This window comes from Medicago sativa, chromosome 8 (assembly GCF_051527215.1).
Source record: "Medicago sativa cultivar Bolivia chromosome 8, Bolivia_mono, whole genome shotgun sequence".
Classification (NCBI taxonomy): Eukaryota; Viridiplantae; Streptophyta; class Magnoliopsida; order Fabales; family Fabaceae; genus Medicago; species Medicago sativa.
Window position 1 is genome coordinate 12,043,907 of NC_140756.1, and position 22,969 is coordinate 12,066,875.

Below are 22,969 nucleotides of genomic sequence, written 5' to 3' on the forward strand. Positions count from 1 at the left end.
ATATGATTCACATCTTCAACGTGCCCGCATCCAGTGACACACAACCGCGCCTCCGACGGTTTGCCAAATTATCTTTTGTAGGTAAACGATCCCTCAGTAGCCGCCAAGTAAGGGTAGAGACTTTGAGAGGAAGCTGTTTATGCCAAATTAACTCCATATTTGGATTTTGTTAATATATTTAATGTAACAAAATCATTCTAACTATCAATCTTTTTTCCTTCCAGTTTTCTTTCCGTTCAATTTTTTTTTAACAATTCATGCCTTCAATTTTTTTTCTTTCTATTTGTTAAGTATTTTTCCAATATAATAGTTTCGACAGACACAATATGTAGAAACTATGCATTTTTATTTAATATATTTTGGCCATATGTACCTTTTAACAAATAAAAATGTGTTTGTAAAAAAAATAAAATTAAAAAAGTATGTGTGTAGTTGTGTTGAGGCCTGAATCAAGTTAAGGAAAAGAAGAACCAAACATGAAGAAAACCTAACAGTGTCTGAGGCCAAACAGCGTTAAAAAAAATTGTTTCAAACATAAAATAATTACAAAAAGAAAATTACAATTATGCACTCATTAAAGTAGTGTTTACTAAAGACAAAATGGAGTTTATGGTAAATATTAAGTGGGAGTAGACTTGATAACTTACTCCTTCATGTTTTTAGGTGGGAGTAAGTTAGCGGCCCATATATATATATATATATATATATATATATATATATATATATATATATATATATATATATGATCTTTTCTTTTATTATTTAAAAAGTATAACAAACTTGATAAGTATATTTATACTCACTTTTTCATTATCTCAATTATATCCTTAAACAACTTTTGAAAATTATGAACGAAATCTTTTTTCAAACATTAATACAATAAAAAGAGCGGAAACGTCTTTTAGCTAGTTGAGATAATGAAAAAGTAAGTGTAAATATACTCATTTAATTTGTTACACTTTTTAAATGTTAAAGAAAAAAATCAGACATATATATTCATATCATGTTTGTTACATTTTTCTTAGGGATGGCAAAGCGGGCCGGCCCGCCCTGTTTAGGCCCGCCCCGTCTAAGCCCGCTAAAAACGAGACGAGACGAGACGAGTCAAAATTAGTGACCGAGTCCAAAATCTCACTCCGCCCCGTTTAGTGGCGGACTTGCGAGTTGGCGGGCCGGCCCGCCAAACAAAAAACTTTTTTTGATTTTTCTTTTACAACTTAATTGTTACAAAAAAAACTTTGTTGCTTTTATAATAAAAAAATATAAAAGAATAGGTGGCAAATAAATTTGTGAAAAACAAGATAATTAACAAATTATCGAATTCAACATTATAATTAATAGCAAAATAAGGCAAATGCGCAACATAAAACAAATCATAAAATAAATCCAACAACCAAATTAAATCCAAAAGGATAAAATAAGTCTCAAAATAAATAAACTCAACAACCAAGATAAATCGAAAAACATAAAATAAGTTCCAAAATAAATCCAACAACCAAAATAAATCCAAAAGCATAAAATAAGTCTCAAAATAAACTAAACAACCAAGATAAATCCAAAAGCATAAAACAAGTCTCAAAATAATCGCAGCAACAACATAATTCTTTTATTAAGTCAATCATCATCTAAGTTATGAATATATGGTGCATCTCCTCCTCCCCCTCCTGTTGTCGTCGTGACATAATTGTATCCAACGAGTTAAGCGGGCCGCCCCGCCCCACCCCGTGCCTGCCCCGCTTTTCAACGAGATGAGCCGAGCCGAGCCAACTATAAAAAGCGAGTTCAAAACTTCGACTCGGCCCGCCAAAAATAACGAGCCAAACGGGCTGGCCAGGCGGGTCAAGCCCGTTTTGCCACCCCTTCTTAATATTTAAATTTATTCTTATCTATTTGTTACATGTGTTATTTGTATTGAAAATTGAGGGCATTTTTGGAAAGAGAAAAAGTCAGCTCAAAAGAGCTGAAAGAGGTTGTTCTCCTTATATGGTACTAGCGGAAAGACGGGCATGACAAAGGAGCTGAAAGAGGTTGTTCTCTTTATATAGTACTAGCGAAAAGACGAGCACTCCGTGCCCGTCTTTCCGCTCTTTTTATTGCGCTAAAGTTTGAAAATTATGAACGGTGTTTTTTTATGAAATTTTAATTTTGATTAAAAGTAAAAATATAAATGTTTTTTTGTTTTCAAATTATAACAAATCAAAGGTCTCATAAGTCCTAGCTCAACTGGAAAAAATGCCGAAATTGTTAGGCCGGACGTCATGACCGGGGTTCGAACCCTGGTACCTCCACTTTGTGTGTGTGAGTTTTTGATGGCAATTGTCATCTCGTCTATCTACCAAAAGAAAAAAAAATTATGACAAATCAAACTAAACATGATTATCTATTTCAATGAAACCAACGAATATAACAAAACAAAAAAAATCTAAATTCTTATTTTTTTTAATGACACCAACAACAATCTTTATCATAACAAAAGATGTTGTTTAAGGGTATAATTGAGATAATGAAAAAGTAAGTATAGATACAATAATCTAATTTGTTACACTTTTTAAATGATAAAGGAAAAAACTGGACATTTGTGTTTGTTACACTTATATTTTAATATTTAAATTTATTCTTATCTATTTGTTACATCTGTTATTTGTATTAAAAATCAAGGGCATTTTTCGAAAGAAAAATCCAACCCAAAAGAGCCGAAAGGGGTAATTTTCTTTATATATACTAGCGAAAAGACGGGCACTCACGTGTCTATTTTTTCTTTCTTTTTATTGCGTTAACGTTTGAAAATTATGAACGGTGTTTTTTTATGAAATTTTAATTATGATTAAAAGTATAAATATTAATGTTTTTTGCTTTCAAATTATAACAAATCAAACCAACTATGATTATCCATTTCAATGAAACCAACAATATAACAGAAAGATATTATCTAAATTCTTTTTTTTTAATGACACCAACAACAATCTTATTATAGAAAAAGTTGTTGTTTAAGGGTATAATATTTATTATAGAAAAAGTTGTTGGTTAAGGGTATAATTGAGATAATGAAAAGTAGGTATAGACACATTCATCTAGTTTGTTACACTTTTTAAATAATAAAGGAAGAAACTTACAGTTGTGTTTGTTACAGTTTTATTTCAATATTTAAATTTAAATTTATCCTTATATTTATCTATTTGTTATATGTGTTATTTGTATTGAAAATTGAAGGTATTTTTGAAAAGAAAAATCCAAAAAAAAAAAACTGAAATGAGTAGTTTTCTTTATATATGTATAGATATAGATAGATTTCTGAAAATAAATCATCGACACTAAAAAAAAAAGTATATCATCCCTAATTAGTATTTTTTTTTCCTATAAATATCGAAACCTCACTACCACACCAAGCAATTTCAGCTTCACTCAAATTCTTGTCTCTGAAGATTCCGACCGACGATCGTTGCTCACCCACTAACCGTAACTCTTTCTCTCTCTCTAAAACTTAATTAGTAACTAATCATCTGTTTCGTAACCTAAGCTGAATCATTAAACCCTAAACCCTATCTATATCCACTCGCATAATTGATCTGTTTTAATTGCTGCTTGTAGAACAAAAATATGGAGCACGATGAGGACCGATTGTCGAATCTACCAAAAGTCATTCTTCATAATATCATGTCGAGATTGCCAAAGAAAGATGCTGCTAGGACAAGTGTTTTGTCCAAAGATTGGTTAGAAACATGGTATACTTTTCCTATTTTGTATTTTTCTGATACTCAAATCTCAGGGATGTTTCCCCCATCTGTTATAGGGAGAATGTTGTTTCCCGAATTAATTGACGATTTTGTGACAAAGATAGAAAATTTCACTGATTATGTGAAGAGAAGGTTGTTGAGGTTCTACGATAATGGATTGGCTATCAAAAAAATTAAGCTTGATGTGGACAATGTTGAGCTATATAGTTACATGTTAAAGGATATTGATCTTTGGTTGAAGTTGGCAACTGAAAGTGGTGTTGAAGGAATAAAGCTTTATTTGCCTGGTGATTTCGAACTGGATAAAGAAGGTTGCAGTGAATGCTATGTCCTACCGAAGGGTGTAATTGAAGTCAAATCGCTTACTAAGTTGGTGTTGATGGGGAGAATCAGAGTTGATACAGCATTCATGAATCATTCAATTAAATTTTTCTCACTAAGAATATTGTCATTGTGGTATGTCCTTTCGAAAGACGAACATGCAATTGAGCAATTCATTTCTTGTTGTCCTTTCATTGAACATATAACTTTGAGGTTTCGACGTGGGGTTATGAAGTCTTTGAGTTTGCATCGTCTACTTAAGCTCAAGACAGTTGATGTTAAAGGAATCCAGGAGGTATATATTGATGCCCCGTATCTTGAGGAATTGTGTTTTTGTCCCGATGATTTATTCGCACCATATAAGATTGATTTCGATAGATGCCAAAATTTGAAATATTTAGAATTGTTGTCTTTGAGGAGTAGTATTATCACAGACAAATGGTTTCTTGAACTGTTTTCAAAATTTCCTTTCCTTGAGAGTTTGAAATTGGATAGTTGTAAAATGGCTGAGAGGATTGATATTTCAAGTGCACAACTTAAGGTGTTGGAGTTATCTGATTGTTCTTACTTGAAGGAGGTTAATATTGATGCTCCAAATCTATTATCATGTGTATATTGTGATGATGATTCAGAGCCTATTATATCTTTTTTGACAAGTTCTAGTCTACTAAAAGTTGATATGAAGATTACCATTGATTATCATCGTCTTTGTAACTTGAGGGAATTTGTGCAAAACATCAAGCCTCAAAATGTTTTGTCATCTCTGTCCCTAGACATCTTTGATCGAACTGAGGTGAATATTAATTAGCTACTTAATTCGTTAGTTCAATCTTCATAACTACTTATTTTACTTGTGTCTGGATTATGTAGGATGTACCGGTGGTATTTCAAGTGTCGTCCCCTCCAGCAAGTATCGAACACTTGCACCTTGACTGTGTTCCAGAAAATGAAACTTTGTTTTCATCTACTATAAATACCTTACTTTCAAGTTGCTGCCCTGCATTTATATCTTTGAGCCCACATTCTTTGTGCAGTAAAGCATTCATTGAGGTATGTAATTCTCTCTCATATACCTTTAATTTCAAAGAGTGCTTCCAGCAGTGAAGTTCTTACATATTATATTGTGAATCTGTGATTGTACTATATGACCGAAGTTAAAAAAAAACTTGTCATCTATTTTTCCTTTTATGTGAAACACATTTCATTTATGCTTAAAATGTGTTAAGATTTGTTATTTGAGTAAGAATGAATTGCTAAAAACAGGACAAAATTGTGCAAACAGAAGATTGATTTTAACTAGAATAAATATCGATCAACAAAATTGAGAAAAAGAAGAATTCTTTGAATATTTTCATGGTACTATCAAATTAATGTAATAATATGAATGAACAAGGTAACCTACCATCCTTTCACACTAGATAAATATCTAGTCACAACAAATCAACCACCATAATCTTCTCCAGTACAAAAGTATCCTACTACTAACAACTCTTAACTACTTAAACTAACTACTCTAATCAGCCTTTACTATAGCCTAAAATACACAAAGAAAAGCTTAGTGGAGACAACAACAGAGCATATCTCATGGTGACTAATTAACAAATTTGTCCACCAAAATTCTGACATTGCCTCTATTTGAAGGCAGTAACTCAAGACATTGCCATCCATGCTTATATTAATTACCCTATGATTCTACATCCAACTTCCCTTCTAACTCCATTTTTCCTTTCTTCAACTATTTTGTTCAATTTTGAATTTAATATATTCAGCAGAGCATTTATAGAGGTATGTCATTGTCTCGCATGTTCATATAGCATTAGACCATGCTTCCTACAATTGGTGATTGTCCTATTTAATCAAAAAAGTAAAAATTGCATTTCCATGTTATCGTTTTATGTCAGACACTTGCATTTATGCTTAAAATTTTTTACTTTTTATAAATATATAATATATAATTATTTTGTGGAGCGTCTAACTCTATTTTTAATCTTCTAAATCTGCAGTTCTTATATGAGACGCTAATGGAAAGAAAGGGGGATGACTACTTTTGCAGTTCTAGTGATACTAAGTGTTGGTGGCATGACTTGAAGAATGTGAAAGTCATAAGCTCAGTGAAGATTGATGATAATATTGATTTCAAGACCATGCTAGAATTGTTGCCAATTGAAGAAGAAATTAGCTTTATGTTAGAGTTTTAATGTTGCTGACGTCGTCATAAACTCAGTGACATGTTTTTAATTTGAAGTTTGATGTTACCTCTTAAATGAATGATGACACATTTGTTTTGATATACACTGTCAAAAATGCTGAATGGTATCGTAGAGTTAGTAACTCCTAGTTTGTTCTTTACTATATCCTAAAAAAAGTACCTCTTAACTACTTAAGTCTTAAACTATTCTAATCAGCCTTTACTATATCCTAAAAAACACACCCCTCACGAAAACAACCTTGTCATCAAGGTTGGAATGTGCTAAATTTCTTAATGTGTAATTGTCTTCAAATGTATCAACCCTTATCCCCATTTTTTATTACTGAAGTACTCCTTTTCTTCATATCTTCAACAATAACATGAGTAGTTTCTTTCCATTTCCTTTGCATAAGCTTTTCATTTTGAGAAAAAGAGAGATAACTCATATCAGAACCATTTAAAATAAATTATTTGTCTAAGAAACTTTTATATTCGCCAGCCTCGTCCATGTCATTTGCACCCTAATGCTAAACTTGTCATCCCAGAATTCCAAGCAGTATTTGACTTGTGTTGCTTCAAAAACAACAACAAAGGAGTACGCAAAGAGAAGTGCAGTGGAGACAATACTAACAAAGCATATCTCAGTGGAGACTTATTTTTACTTTGAAGTTTTGTGTTACCTCTTAATACATTTTAAGTGCGGCTTTTCCTTTTAAAGTTGCTTAATGACACACCATTTGTTCTAATTTCCATCAATAACAATTAGAACATGTTCTGGCCTTGCTTCAATGTACACAACTACACATCATTTTCTGCAATCTTTTATTGATTAATTTCAAAATATGAAGTTTGCTGATCGGTTACCTTGAATTTCTTTTATGAATATAATAACTCAATCAATGCGTATTTTATGAATATTTACAAATAAGAACAAGTACGTGAGGGTCATCTATTTCCATATGAACTAACTAGTCACAAAAGTTTCCTTTCTTCTTGTCTTGACTTGAATATCTTGGCGGATGACTCACTTGCTGATTTTGGATTACGAAGAAGACCTTTGATAACACTCAAGTGGTGTTCAACACTTTAATGACCAAAATGCCAGTGCCACTGGAAACAAAGGAAGTTCTTGGGGCTAATGTCTGTAGATCATAAGTGATGGTAACCCGAGATCCCAAGAACTAGGTTCAATGGATAATAACAAGTTATGAGGTGATAGAACATGCTATGATAAAACTAGAGAAGCATGATTTTTGCAGCGACAGAAAGATGAGATAATAGCAACTCTTAATGAGAATTATACTTTATATGGAGTGGAGTACATAGCTACATGAGCACTCTTGATAGACTCGCTTATGCGAACGTGGCACTGAGGTCGGTTCCTATGAGATTTTGAGGCAGAATTCCTAGAGCGTTCTTTAAAACTGGGATAGACGTGCAGGGCAATAACCGCACGAGCTTATAGAATACACCATAGGAAAAGGTTGTGTGCAGGTTCTATGACTGAAATAGAATTCAATGCTACAAGCAACTCTTGTTAATCGGAATTTTACTCGTATAGGTTCAAATTGTAGGCGACACCTTTGTTTATTAGCAACCTTATAAAAACGTCTTTGACATTATTTCTCGAAACCATTTTTTAAATTCAAGTGGGGGATTGTGTGGAAATTGAGTTAAAAGACTAAACACAAATTTTCACATTGGGAAGAACTAGTGTAGTGTGAATGAAAAAAATTGGAAGTCCCACATCGGATGAAACACATGTATCAGTAGTGTTTATATAGTGTGCGGTGTACCTCTAATGGAATATGTAATTATGTGAAAGAAACGAAGTAAGCACTAGAGGAAATATATATTTTAATATATTTTATTTTTTGGAAATGTTAAATTAAATTATTAATTTAATCATTATTAGAAAGTTTATTAAAACATGTTTTCTTAGTTTTGCTAAAGTATTTTGGAATACAATCTGAAATATTTTGATATGCAATCTAATATATTTTGGTACTTGATCTGAAATATATTTTGGTGCTCAATTATATATTTTTATACTTAATTTGAGATATTTTTGTAATAGATCTAATATGTGAATTATTTGTTCCTTAAGTTTCTAGCATATTAGTTATGAATCGCACAGTTTGAACTAGTCGTGACTCAACTGGTAATCTCTTCGGTGGTAAAATCTCTTTTAACAAACCAAACAAAATTTTGAAGATTAATATATTTTATTTTTTGGAAATGTTAAATTAAATTATTAATTTAATCATTATTAGAAAGTTTATTAAAACATGTTTTCTTAGTTTTGCTAAAGTATTTTGGAATACAATCTGAAATATTTTGATATGCAATCTAATATATTTTGGTACTTGATCTGAAATATATTTTGGTGCTCAATTATATATTTTTATACTTAATTTGAGATATTTTTGTAATAGATCTAATATGTGAATTATTTGTTCCTTAAGTTTCTAGCATATTAGTTATGAATCGCACAGTTTGAACTAGTCGTGACTCAACTGGTAATCTCTTCGGTGGTAAAATCTCTTTTAACAAACCAAACAAAATTTTGAAGAGGACAACCATTGCTGACTAAACTAACTAACTACAAAAAAACTTGAGCGGAGAAACAAAGATCACATAAAAAGCATAAAGGAGTTGGGTGAGAGAGTTTTCAATATCATCATCGGCACCGACATTACATAAGTTGCTGAAGGGGGGAGGCGTGGCAATGGCGTAGGCGGTTGTGGGCCTGGGAGGAGGAGTTGTTAGGGGAGTGTAGGATTTTATTGTCTGACATTTCCTTGCAGCATAATTCTACAGATAGGTGGGTGTGGAGATCTGATCCGCCTAATGGTTACTCAGTTAGCGGTGTTTACCAAATGCTCACCAGTCAACCGGTCCAGACATCAGAGGTTTTATCGAATTTAATTTGGCACAAACAGGTACCCTTGAAGGTCTCTATTTTTGCGTGGAGACTCCTTCGGAATAGACTACTGACAAAGGATAATCTGTGCGTGCGTGGTGTTATTCCTCATGATAATCAACATTGTGTGATTGGTTGCGGTGACGTTGAGACTACGCAACATCTGTTTCGCTCTTGTCCGTTTTATGTTGCCTTGTGGGGGCAAATTCGGTCTTGGTTAGGGATAGCTACCGCCGAGCCTTTATGTTTGTCAGATCATTTTTATCAGTTGTGTATTCCGCAGGTGCCTCTCGGACTATTCGCACTTTTATGCAACTTATCTGGTTGTGCTCTATGTGGGTTATGTGGAATGAAAGAAATAGCAGGGTCTTCAAAAATAGGGACCATACTGTTCACCAAGTGGTAGAGAAAATCAAATTACAGTCTTTTTGGTGGATGAAGGCTTCTAATATTTCTATTCGTAATAATTTTCATATGTGGTGGTCAAGCCCTTTTGTTTGTTTGGGCATTGGCTAGTTTGTTTCTGTTTGTCTCACTGCTGTCTTTGTAATTGTATACTGTTGAGTTTTTTCTAGCACACCTTGTGCTTGAAATTTCTCTTTGGGTTTTAATATATATTCCATTTTTGCTTGTTCAAAAAAAAAGTTGCTGAAGCTATATTGCCTTTATTAAACAAAATAATGATTTATTTAATAATTAAAAAAACTGAGCCCCAATTCTAGGAAACATACAATCGGTTATATAATAATATAGCTTATTTGAAGAGAAGCAAATAAATCATGTAGTAAATAAATCGAGAGCTCTATATTGTACCTCATGCAATATAGCACCTCTAAATAAATCATGTCGGCTAATGTTTATTTTTGTCCCCAAGATATTTGTTTGGTTTATAATTGCTTATTTGACTTATACAAAAATATATTCATGAAAACTTACATTCGTTATAGCCTATTTTGCCTTATTAAACAAAATAATGATTGTTCCCGTGAGCTTAGCTCAGTTGGTAAGGACAATGCATAATATATGCAAGGTCTGAGTTCGTACCTCAGACACCACAAAAAAAAAATAATGATTAAAGAACCACGGTTCTCTTTATATAAAAAAAAGTCACGCTATCAAAGTATGTATAAGCAATTATAAACCAGCAAAATCAAATAATCCTTAAAATTAATCGTAAACAATTTGAATCGTAAGCACTTATAAACCAGCAAAGTCAAATAATCCATAAAATTAATCGGAATCATAATCGCTTATAAACCAGCAAAATTAAATAATTCATAAAATTAATCGACTTTGATTAGTTGTAACATGAAAGTAAAAAAAAAAATTACAGGTTAATTCTGAATTCTGATACAGAGGGCCGAGAGAGGTTGAGAAAAACTAAACAATGCGGGAACGAACTATGAACTGTGAGACCAGTACTTATTAATATTTAATATGGTGATAACAAATCTTTTTCTAAAATATTTTGAGTCTTAAGAGCATCCACAACAGAACACCCTAAATTGGGTGCTTAAATTAAATTCATATGTCCACATCTCTTATTTTACCGTAATACTTAATAAACACCAATTTTCTCCAACCCAGCACCTTAAAAGAAATTATTAAATAGTTTCCACAAATAATTTTATATCATTACATTTCAACAAAATTTATTTATTTTATTAAGATTTATTAAATGGGATCCCTGACAAAATGAAGAGAGGGAGGGTGCTTCCATAGCCACCCATGTATTATACTCCACAATGGTGGTGCCTATTTAATGTGGTGCTAAATAGGTGAAGCACCCACGATTGTGGATGGTCAAACATTTTTTTAGATGATTTAAAGTCCAATCTTTAACATTATTTTTTGCACACGTTTGTTACTAATATTTTTTTTAGAGGATGTCGAATCTTTCACGATATTTTTCGCTTACGTTTGTTACTAATCTTTTTTTAGAGGATTTAAAGTTCAATCTTTAACAATATTTTTTGTTCAGGTTTGTTACTATTATTTTTTTTAGAGGATTTAAAGTCCAATCTTTAACATTATTTTATGCTCACGTTTGTTACTAATCTTTTTTTAGTGGATTAAAGTCCAATCTTCACCATTATTTTTTACTCACGTTTGTTACAATTGATCAAAGGCTAATGAAGAGCAACTTATATTAATAAAATAAAATAATATGGAAATACTGTTTTTTGTGGAAGTAATAAAATAATATGGAAATAATGTTTTTTGTGGAAGGGGTATGAAAATACTTGCCAATCTTTGTCGCTTGTATCGAGGTGAACAACACAGATGTACAACATAAAATCGGCTGATAAAAAAGTAACATGAGTTTCACCACAAAAACAAAAAAAGTAACATGACTTTTTATTTTGCACTAGTTTTTTTTGTGAGTTTGATATGTGGTTAACAGAGGTAAAAGAGGGTTAATGAGATTAGTGACATGGATTAGTAATCCACATGTTATTTTATAATTGACTATTTGTTACATGTGTTATTTGTATTTAAAATCCTTGTCCTTATTTATTAATTGTGTTACGTCTGCAGCAACTTAACCTAATTTTTTCCCGCCATTTGCTTTATTAGGTTTGCAATTATTTAACCTAACAAATTTCATCTAAAAAAATGCATTACACACCAATTTCATTCCTATCCTCTTGCCTTTTTTTTGAAGAACTTATTTATTAATTTTGTTACGTCTGTAGCAACTTAACCTAATTTTTTTCCGCTCATTTGCTTTATTAGGTTTGCAATTATTTAACCTAAAAAATTTCATCTAAAAAAATGCATTGCACATCAATTTCATTCCTATCCTCTTGACTCTTTTTTTTGAAGAAAATATTTTCTACCATATCAATGATCTTACGGGTTAAAATTTTTTTATTAACCTCTATTATAGTCGAGAAAACTCGTGCGACGCACGAGTCAAAAGTCTAGTTTAAAATTTAAAATTAAGGGTATTTTTGGAAGAAAAAATCCAACCCAAAAGTGTGCTGAAAGGGAGTATAGATGTATGTCATTTCCAATCCTTTTTTTTTTTTGAAACAATGTCATTTCCAATCCTAAAATTTATTATAGTTTTATTTAAAGTGAACCAAACAAATATTATTATTATTATTATTTCTGAAAATAAATCATCCACACTAAAAAAAAATAAGGTAAATGCTAACAAGTGCCCTAAGGGCATTTGATAAGAAACTTAAAGTAGTAACTTTATCTCGGAAATTGTGCATTCAACTTATTGAAATAATAAAAAAACAACTTTTTCTACATGAAATTTTACAATTATTTCCTTTTTTGATTCCTTAACCATTGCCCTAAGGGCATTGGTTAGCAAGACCCAAAAAATAAATATCATCCCTAACTAATTAGTATTTTTTTTCCTATAAATATCGAAACCTCACCGCCACACCAAGCAATTACAGCTTTCAAATTGTTGTCTCTGAAGATTACGACGGACGACGATAGGTGTTCAACCACCAAACGTTAACCTCTCTCAGGTAACTCTCTCTCTCTCTCTCTCTCTCTCTCTCTCTCTCTCTCTCTCTCTAAATCCTTATCAACTAACCATCTGTTTCGCAACTTAAGCCCTAAACCCTAACTATATCCACTGAATGTTGTTGATTGAATTTCGTTAATAATCTCACTCTTATGCTTCTTCACTTTCGTTATTGCTTATTGCAGAACAAAAATATGGAGCACGATGAGGACCGATTATCGAATCTGCCGAAAATCATTCTTCATAACATTCTGTCGAGATTACCAGAAAGAGATGCTGCAAGGACACGTGTTTTGTCCAAAGCTTGGTTAGAGACATGGCATACTTTTCCTATATTGTCTTTTTCTGATGCTAAAATCACATTGATGTTTCTCCCATCTGATATAGGGAGGATGTTGTATCCCGAATCTATGGATGATTTTGTTAGAAAGATAGAAAATTTCACTGATTATGTGAAAAGGAGGTTGTTGGGATTCTACGATAATGGATTGGCTATCAAAACATTTAAGTTTGTTGTGTACAATGTTGAGCTATGTAGTTACACTTACATGTTAAAGGATATTGATCTTTGGTTGAATTTGGCAACTGAAAGTGGTGTTGAAGGAATAAAGCTTTCTTTGCCTTATGGTTCCGAACTAGATAAAGAAGGTTGTGAATGCTATGTCCTACCGAAGGGTGTACTTGAAGTCAAATCGCTTACTGAGTTGGTGTTGTTGGGGGGAATTAGAGTTGATACAGCATTCATGAATCATTCAATTAAATTTTTCTCATTAAGAGTATTATCATTGAAGAATGTCCTTTCGAGAGACGAACATGCAATTGAGCAATTCATTTCTTGTTGTCCTTTGATTGAACATATAACTTTGAGGTTTGGACGTGGGGTTATGAATTCTTTGAGTTTGCATCGTCTACTTAAGCTCAAGACATTTGATGTTGAAGGAATCCAGGAGGTATATATTGATGCCCCGTATCTTGAGAAATTGTGTTTTTGTCCCGGTGATTTTTTCGCACCATATAAGATTGATTTCGATAGATGCCAAAATTTGAAAGATTTGTCTCTGAAGAGTTGTATTATCACAAACAAATGGTTTCTTGAACTGTTTCCAAAATTTCCTTTCCTTGAGAGTTTGAAATTGGATGTTTGTGCAATGGGCGAGAGGATTAATATTTCAAGTGTTCAACTTAAGGTGTTGCAGATATCTAATTGTTCTGACGTGAAGGAGGTCAACATTGATGCTCCAAATCTATTATCATGTGTATATTGCATTGATGATGATGATGATTATGATGATGATGATGATGATGATGATGATGATGATTCACAGCCTATTATATCTTTTCTGTCAAGTTCTAGTCAACTAAAAGTTGATATAAATTTTTCCAGTGATTATCATCATCTTTGTAACTTGAGGGAATTCGTGCAAAACATCAAACCTCAAAATGTTTTGTCATCTCTGTCCCTATACATCTATCAGCCAACTGAGGTGAGTAATAATTAGCTACTTAATTCGTTAGTTCAATCTTCATACCTACTTATTGTTATTTGTGTCTGGATTATGTAGGATGTACTTCACCCGGTGGTATTTCAAGTGTCATCCCCTCCACCAAGTATCAAACACTTGCACCTTCGCTCTGTTCCAAAAAATGATACTTTGTTTTCATCTACTGTAAATATCTTACTTTCAAGTTGCCGCCCTGCATTTATATCTTTGAGGCAGCATTCTTCTTGCAGCAAAGCGTTCATTGAGGTGTGATATTCTCTCCTATGTTCCTTTATAGAGATATATTCTCTCCTATGTTCCTTTATAGAGATATATCATTGTCTCGCATGTTCATATAGTATTAGACCATGCTTCCTACAATTGGTGATTGTCCTATTTAATCAAAAAATTAAAAATTGTATTGCCATGTTTCCGTTTTATGTCAGGCACATGCATTTATGCTTAAAAGATTTGCTTTTTATCAATATATAAAATATAATTATTTTGTGAAGTTTCTAACTCTATTTGTTAATCATCTGAATCTGCAGTTCTTATATGAGACGCTAATGGAAAGAAAGGGGGATGACTGTTTCTGCAGTTCTAGTGATACTAAGTGTTGGTGGCATGGCTTGAAGAATGTGAAAGTCATAAGCTCAGTGAAGATTGATGATAATATTGATTTCAAGACCATGCTAGAATTGTTGCCAATTTTAGAAAAAATTAGCTTTATGTTAGAATTTTAACGTTGCTGTCATCAACTCATAGACATGTTTTTACTTTGAAGTTTGATTACCTGTTAATACATTTTAAGTGCACCTGTTCCTTTTTATGTTGCATAATGACACACCATTTGTTTTGATATACACTATGGAAAATGCTGAACGGTTAAGTTTGTTCTAATCCCATCAATGACAATTACAACATGTTCTGGCAATCTTTATTGATTAATTTCAAATTAGGAAGTTAGCCGATGAGTCACTTTATTTTATTTTTTTTAATATAATAACTCAATCAATGTGTGCATCTTATTTTTCTATTGAAATATTTACAAATAGGAACAAGACAAGTACGTGAGGGTTATCTATTTTCATATGAACTAGTCACAAAAGTTTACTTTCTTCTTGTATTGAGTTGAATATCTTGGTTGATGACTCACTTGCTGATTTTGGATTATGTGAAAGACCTTTGATTATGCTTAAGTGGTGTGTTCAACACTCGAGTTGCGATCCAGCGATGACCAAAATGTCAGTGCCATGTCAGATGAACTTTGGTGCAATATGGCTAAAGGATTGCACAAGAGTTGTGATTTATAGGACCATTAGATTGTTTCATTTGCTCAACTGCGGAAGCCGATATAGATCTATCGTCTATGCATGAATGGTGAAACACGTGGTCGTAATGATGAACCAGAAAAGATATGAATCTTTCGATTTGAAGGGCACGGTCTAATGATTGGCTTATATGACAGGAACAAACCATTGGTTTGGTAGTGGCGGAGCATAGACAATGCTTGGAGACTGTTTGGCATTGGAAATTTTATCTGCAGAGGTTGATGCAAGGATTCCTGAATGATGATTACCATAACTTGAAAGCTGATCATGTTTTTTGCTTATGTTGTTGACATAAGGAAAGGAAATCTTTCATCTTGCATTGTTTTCAACAAACTAGGAAGTAATGGTCTTCTTGGACTTGCTGTCGAGTTTAAAAGCTTTTGATGGTTGTTCACTGACAAAGTCAGATCGCAACTTCTCAGCAGAAGATGTTTTGATTGGTGGTTTTAAAAGTACAAGGTTATCTTCAAACAATAGATGAGGTGACCTTGCAAATTGCAATTAGTCTTTGCACCTGCTTTTAAGATATGGTGTAGTCACTTCTCATATATATGAAAGCAACACATAATCAATAGAGCAAACAGTGAATAATATAGTATGGGAATTGCCTTTATAAGTCTGTGCAACTCAAACACTTGCAATGTGAGTGACAGATCCATGTAGGGAGCAAATACAGACATTTTAAAAAAATGAATGTGTGAAATTTTAGTACTTCAAATAATAGTTCACGTGATATCTACTCTAATTATATGCCTCAAAATAGTGTCTATGTTCAAGGGCTATAGAAGACAAAGAAGTCTCATCCTTACTCATATCTCTCCTGCGCCCAAGGAAGGACGCTCTGCCATTTTCTAACTCACTGTAACATTTTCGGACATCACTCATTTCCAGCTTCTCCGTGTAATGATCCCTTAAAGTGTTACTACCTTGCAATGTTTTCAAGCTGTCTTCTGAAATATTTTTATTTTCTTCCTTCATTGATTTAAAATACTTATCTTTAACCGATGAGTAGTTATTGTGCTGATTTCAGTTCTATGGCTACAGCTCAATTCATTGTGCCTTTCTAAATGAATCTATGGACTTTTCACATGAATAGAACCCTGAGTTACTTATCTTGCTGAGTTTTTGGAACTTGTTTTGCTTGTTTCATGTCTTATAAGTCATGACTTACCGTCAACTTGGTGAAGTTAATCTTTCTGGAATTACATGAACCGAAGCTGAAGAAATTGATGCTTTGATTGTTACCAAAATGTAACAATATAATTGTCAGCTCAATTGGTAAGGACAATGCATAATATATGCAAGGTCCGAGGTTCAAACCTCGGCCACCACAAAACCACAAAAAAAATGTAACAATATAATTATGGTTATAAATTGTTTGTAAACAAAATAACCAAATGTTTACATTTTATAACCACATTTGGTTATTTTGTTTACATTTTATAACCACTTATAAAATGTAAACAAAATAACCAAATGAAATGTACGTCACGTTCTTTGATAGCGGGCTAACATGCTTTCTTTCCCTTCGAACCTTCTTTCCAACACATGCAAACGCCATGCATCGGCTACAATCTCAACATGCAGGATGACTGAGACACCAATATTTTTGATGGTTATAAATTGTTTACATTTTATAACCACATTTGGTTATTTTGTTTACATTTTATAACCACTTATAAAATGTAAACAAAATAACCAAATGAAATGTACGTCACGTTCTTTGATAGCGGGCTAACATGCTTTCTTTCCCTTCGAACCTTCTTTCCAACACATGCAAACGCCATGCATTGGCTACAATCTCAACATGCAGGATGACTGAGACACCAATATTTTTGTAGTGTCCTCAATAAAGTCTCTCATAGTATCTCGAATTAGACCACCAAATTATGAATTCTTTATTGAGCCATGCATCAAGGCTACAATCTCAACATGCAGGATGACTGAGACACCAATATTTTTGTAGTGTCCTCAATAAAGTCTCTCATAGTATCTCGAATTAGACCACCAAATTTGAACGCCCTAGGGTTCATTAGAGAACTCCCATCAACATTAATGACATGTGCTTCCTCGTGTCGTTTCCAATCCTAAAATTTATTATAGTTTCATTTAGGCTTATTTGCAGTTTTGACCCCCTAAGTATCATGAACTTGCGATTTTGACCTCCTAAAAAATCAATAACAAACCAGCCCCCTAAGTTTAGACTCTTTTACAGTTTTGGCCCTCATAGACTCTTTTGCAATTTTGGCCCCCATGCCAATTTTGACCGATTCAACGAAGATGTGGCACCCACATCAATTAAGTGAGGTGCCACGTGTTACATACATATATATATATATATATGTGTGTGTGTGTGTGTGTGTGTGTGTGTGTGTGGGGTTGCTAACTTACTCGCACCCAAAAATATGAAGGAGTAAGTTAGCAAGCCTACTCCCACTTGTCTTTTACCAAAAACTCCTAGTCTTTCCTTTTACAACTACTTAAATACAAGGGTGTTAATGTAATTCACATATCTCCTAACAATTATTGTCTTTTTACACTTTCTTTCAAAAAAAACAAATGTCTTTTTACACCTTGTTTTTAATTGACAGAATTTAGCTTCTTTTTTTTTTAATGTTCCAATTAATGTTGTCGCTTTCCTCACGTTAACAGTGTCATGGCCTAAAAAAACCTTTTTTCTTTATAATAAAAAAAAAGTAAAATCCTGTATGGAGTACATAATAAATAATGTTTGGACAAAAAAAAACTATTTATAAAAATAAATTAAGTCACCTTTTTTTAAAGGAAATTACCGTCACGTTATATAAAAACGTTAATGAAAAAAACATGGTATTTAATGGTTATAGCTTACATTCAGCCATGGTGATTGGTGAGAAACCGATCAGGTGTACGACATAGATATTTTCAAAAATTAGTTTCAGCGAATAACAATGTTTCCGGCACGTTTAAGAAAAATCAGAAAAAAAATAATACAAAAAGCAAATTACATTAATGCCCATTCATCAAAGTAGTGTTTATTAAAGATAATGGAGTTTTTAGTAAAATATAAGTGGGAGTAAGCTTGCTAACTTACTCCTTCATGTTTTTGGGTGGGAGTAAGTTAGCAACCCCCTATATATATGTATTTAAATTTTATTGCCAGTTGGATTTTTTTTTTTTTTGGTAGATAGACGAAATGACAAAGTCATTATAAACTCACACACACAAGTGGAGGTACCGGGGTTTTCGAACCCCGGTCATGGCATCCGACCTAACAATTTCGGCATTTTGCCAGTTGAGCTAGGACTTCTGGATTATTGCAAGTTGGATTTAATAAACTGAAAAAGTAAAAAATAAAAAAATAAAATAGTAAGTCACAGCATGTGACTTAGAATCAGACCAAACTAAGGTTGTGCTATGCATTTTTGGACCCCTTTCTTTCATCTTCTCACTATCGCTCTTCTCTCCTTTCTTCATCCTCTCTTCAAAATCGATGAAATTTCTTAAACCGATGAAATTTCTTTGTTGCTTATGTTTCTATTGTTTGAGTTACTAATTTCGGTGGAAATCGAATCGAAAGAAGTAGTCTGATTCTAGGGTTTGAGTTACTAACTTCAGAGAAGATGAAGTTGATGGATAAAGATGTGAATGGGAAGGAGGCTGGTGGAAGTTCTGCTGCTCGAGAAGACGAGGACACACAAAAGATTCCTAACAAGAATGTCTCAAAGTAAGTTACTATTTTGTCTTCTTTCACTTTGTTTGTATACTGTAACTTGCATATAATTTGGTTGGTATTAGACTTTATAATTTTGATTTTGATTAAAAGTAAAAATATAAATGTTGTTTTTTTAGGGAAAAAATATAAATGTTTGTTACTTTCAAGTTATAAGAAACGAAATTAACCATGATTATATATTTCAACAATATAACAAAAAAAAAATCTATTTTTTTTAATGATACCAATAACAATCTTTATTATAGAAAAAAAGTTGTTTAAGGGTATAATCTTTTATATATATATAGAAAACAACTTCTTTAAACTCTTTTGGGCTGACTTTTTCTCTTTCCAAAAATGTTCTCAATTTTCAATTCAAATAACACATGAACAAATAGATAAAAATAAATTTAAATATTAATTTTTTTTTGTAACAAACACGATATGAGGGGGTTGCTAACTTACCCTCACCTAAAAACATGAAGGATGTAATATCCCGCTTTTTATGATACGATGAGTTACCTGACAACGATAGATTATTCGCGTTTAAGACTAGGGGTATTTTGGTAAATGCTCGTGGAATGGCTATCAAAGGATCTTAGACCCAAAATTCTTCATTATTCTCTTCACGTTCTCTCTCTAGGGTTAAGACTTAAATCTTGCTCTCCCTTCTCTCTAAGAAATCGGTCCATTCTCTCTCACTTTTTGGTTGATCTTTGCTTCAAACTTTTCCTAGTTGGAATCCTTGCAAGAGTTGGTCTTGGTTGCAACTTCTCAACTTGTTTTCTTGCTTGCTAGAGATAGAGATAGCTAGGGTTTGGCTGTGTTGAAGCTTGACAGCCACTACAAACTTTCTAAGGTGAGTTCTAGGTTAGATTTTACCCAAGGGTTGTGTGATTATGTTATCAAGAGAGTACTTGAACTTTTAGGGTTTTACATAGTGTTTTGTTACCCCTTTCCATTGTTGTGTTTGCTATACTTGTTTATGCTTGCTTTAAGATTGTTTTCAGGTCCCATATGAATACTAGAGACACCATATGCCTTGGGTCACTTTGTGTTGGAGATTTTTGGCTTAAAATCACTCTTGTGCAGGTGCTGAACTACACTAACTTGCCACTGCGAGCACAGAGCTCGCGAGGCGAGCATGAGGAGCCGAATGGGGGTGGTTGCTCACCCCAAGCTCGCCAAAGTGAGTGAATGGTGGCTGCTGCCCTGTTCGCTCGTCTCACCCTTCTGTCGCTTTTTGGTTCGGTTCTTGCTCATGCAAACTTTTTTAAATGTAAACCCTTCATAACTAGTCCCCAAGGCATAGTTTTAAAATAGTTTCTTGTAGGGTGAAGCAAGTATTTAATAGTATAGTAAAGTATGGCTTGTGGGAAATGAAGCAAGTATTGATTGGGTAGCAAGTAAATACTTAGCAAGGGAAGACAAACTAGAGCCTTGACTTAGACGTCAAGAATTACAATGTTTAACATGAATGTTTAAGTATGCATAGGTTGCGAAGAATTTATTCTACGCCATGAATAAGATGAACATGTATGTGATTTACCCTAGGGGATCGATCAAGGGTCCGAGGTAAAGGAATTAACTTGAATAGTTTAACCCTTCATGTATGCATAAGAATATGATTATTACAAGACGTAGGTGCTCGTGTCTCTTGTTATCCACGCCAGGGGGATACGGGAGGTTCTCGAACCAAGGGGAACGATTCAAGCCGTAAGGGACCCGCACGACACCGAGGGAGTCCGATGTACGTACATCGGTCATGTATGGGATTTTTCTCGGGGTTACTCCACCCGGGACTATCCGTAAAAATGAATCAAGACTTACAAATTGTATGATCCACGCTAACATAATGATTTAATGATTTCATCCATGCATGATTATGTCTATAATATGATGTTAGCTAGAACAAGTTATGAAATATGCCAATGACGAACTTAGGTTTCCCTAATTGTCCGGCTTAGGTTTGTGTCATGAATATGTTATATTTAGGTCTCGATGCGTATAGCGTATCTTGGTAATGCGGTAGTAGGATTCCCCTTATCCGCCATGACACATATGTTGCTAGTAAGCCTATAACATGTAATGAAGATTCTAAGACGGACTCTAGTATGCACATCCGTCAAGACAAGAATGACCACACACGTATAATCAACCGGCAGGTTGTATCTTAGACACGTGATAGCCATGGGTTTTTCCCCCAGGTTATCACTAGCCTAGGGCTAGAAAGAACTCACTGAGGCATTATGTCTCACCCAACTCCTTATTTGTTCAGGTTCTCAAGTTGTTCGTGGAAAAGGTAAAGAAAAGGTCTTGGATTAATCGAGTTTCATGGAAACTTCTCGTTGTGGATTAGAGATGCATAAGTTGTATTATGAGATGTGATGTACAAATTTTATATTTCGACTTCGTGTGACAAACTCTGTTGTAATAAAGTAACATAGAAACTTTGGGATGTTGTTGTATCATAAACTCTCGACTTAATGTCGTTTCCTTATTGTATAATTAATGTATCCAATATTAGTTTTAGCGCACAATTGAATATTCTAGACACTTTCAAATTGGGCGTTACAAAGTTAGCAAGCCTACTCCCACTTGTCTTTTACCAAAAAACCAATTCTATCTATTTAAACTATGTAATTAGTAAAGGATATATTTGTAAATTTAGTTTTATTTTACTTTTTAAAACAAAAAACATGTTCCTTAGTATATGTAGTGTACGAAAGAACTCTATGTTTTAGTTTTTATTTTTTTTGACAAAAAAACACTTAACATTGTTAATATTGTTTTTTTTAACAAGCAAAAATGAATTATATTACCACGGACAACGTAATTGTTGCAGCACAAGGTGTGCCAAAACAATCACGGAAATGTCAAAGTCCTGTCAAGATTACAAACATGTCAGTCCATGCCCAAACATGAAAGCGGGTTCGACCACCAAATATGAGTACCAAAGCAAAATACAACATTACTAGCTTTTAACCACCACAAAGAAGATGATTTTACTTTATCTAACATATGTGGTAAAGAGCTTTGTCTATTTCTAAATATCATGTCATTCCGTTCGTTCCACAAAACCCAAACACATTGAAGCCAAATCAAGTGGAAAAAGGATCGTCGCGATCTCGAGCAACCTACGTAATTAATAAATTGCAAAAAATGATTTGTAGTTGTCTGAGAGTCGACCCCTACCACACCGAGACATGCCCGCACTAATGGCCACAAGGCACCAAAAGTTGGGCAAGACAAAAACATATGATTCACATCTTCAACGTGCCCGCATCCACATCTTCAACGTGCCCGCATCCAGTGACACACAACCGCGCCTCCGACGGTTTGCCAAATTTTCTTTTGTAGGTAAACGATCCCTCAGTAGCCGCCAAGCAAGGGTAGAGACTTTGAGAGGAACCTGTTTATGTCAAATTAACTCCATATTTGGATTTTGTTAATATATTTAATGTAACAAAATCATTCTAACTATCAATCTTTTTTTCTTCCAGTTTTCTTTCCGTTCAATTTTTTTTTAACAATTCATGCCTTCAATTTTTTTTCTTTCTATTTGTTGAGTATTTTTCCAATATAATAGTTTCGACAGACACAATATGTAGAAACTATGCATTTTTATTTAATATATTTTGGCCATATGTACCTTTTAACAAATAAAAATGTGTTTGTAAAAAAAAAAAAATTAAAAAAGTATGTGTGTAGTTGTGTTGAGGCCTGAATCAAGTTAAGGAAAAGAAGAACCAAACATGAAGAAAACCTAACAGTGTCTGAGGCCAAACAGCGTTAAAAAAAATTGTT

General features: G+C 33.3%; 2 protein-coding genes across 2 annotated transcripts; both read left to right on the forward strand.

The window, feature by feature from the left end:
• The first annotated feature begins 3,577 nt into the window (after window positions 1-3,577).
• Window positions 3,578-6,349, forward strand: LOC146897001 (F-box/FBD/LRR-repeat protein At2g26030-like). The gene is made up of 3 exons (XM_085735646.1): window positions 3,578-4,848; window positions 4,926-5,105; window positions 6,059-6,349. The coding sequence occupies exons 1-3, from the start codon at window positions 3,598-3,600 to the stop codon at window positions 6,251-6,253; spliced, it is 1,626 nt and encodes a 541-aa protein (XP_085591772.1). The 5' UTR covers window positions 3,578-3,597; the 3' UTR covers window positions 6,254-6,349.
• A 6,194-nt stretch (window positions 6,350-12,543) lies between these two features.
• Window positions 12,544-15,071, forward strand: LOC146897002 (FBD-associated F-box protein At5g60610-like). The gene is made up of 4 exons (XM_085735645.1): window positions 12,544-12,657; window positions 12,842-14,140; window positions 14,219-14,404; window positions 14,686-15,071. Exons 2-4 carry the CDS (start codon window positions 12,851-12,853, stop codon window positions 14,878-14,880), a joined length of 1,671 nt encoding a protein of 556 aa, XP_085591771.1. The 5' UTR covers window positions 12,544-12,657; window positions 12,842-12,850; the 3' UTR covers window positions 14,881-15,071.
• The last annotated feature ends 7,898 nt before the right edge of the window (window positions 15,072-22,969 follow it).

Coding starts and splice junctions, on each gene's coding strand:
- LOC146897001 (XM_085735646.1), top strand. CDS start 3,598: ATGGAGCACGATGAGGACCGATTGTCGAATCTACCAAAAGTCATTCTT. Junction 4,849..4,925: donor ACATCTTTGATCGAACTGAG/GTGAATATTAAT, acceptor TGGATTATGTAG/GATGTACCGGTGGTATTTCA. Junction 5,106..6,058: donor GCAGTAAAGCATTCATTGAG/GTATGTAATTCT, acceptor CTAAATCTGCAG/TTCTTATATGAGACGCTAAT.
- LOC146897002 (XM_085735645.1), top strand. CDS start 12,851: ATGGAGCACGATGAGGACCGATTATCGAATCTGCCGAAAATCATTCTT. Junction 14,141..14,218: donor ACATCTATCAGCCAACTGAG/GTGAGTAATAAT, acceptor TGGATTATGTAG/GATGTACTTCACCCGGTGGT. Junction 14,405..14,685: donor GCAGCAAAGCGTTCATTGAG/GTGTGATATTCT, acceptor CTGAATCTGCAG/TTCTTATATGAGACGCTAAT.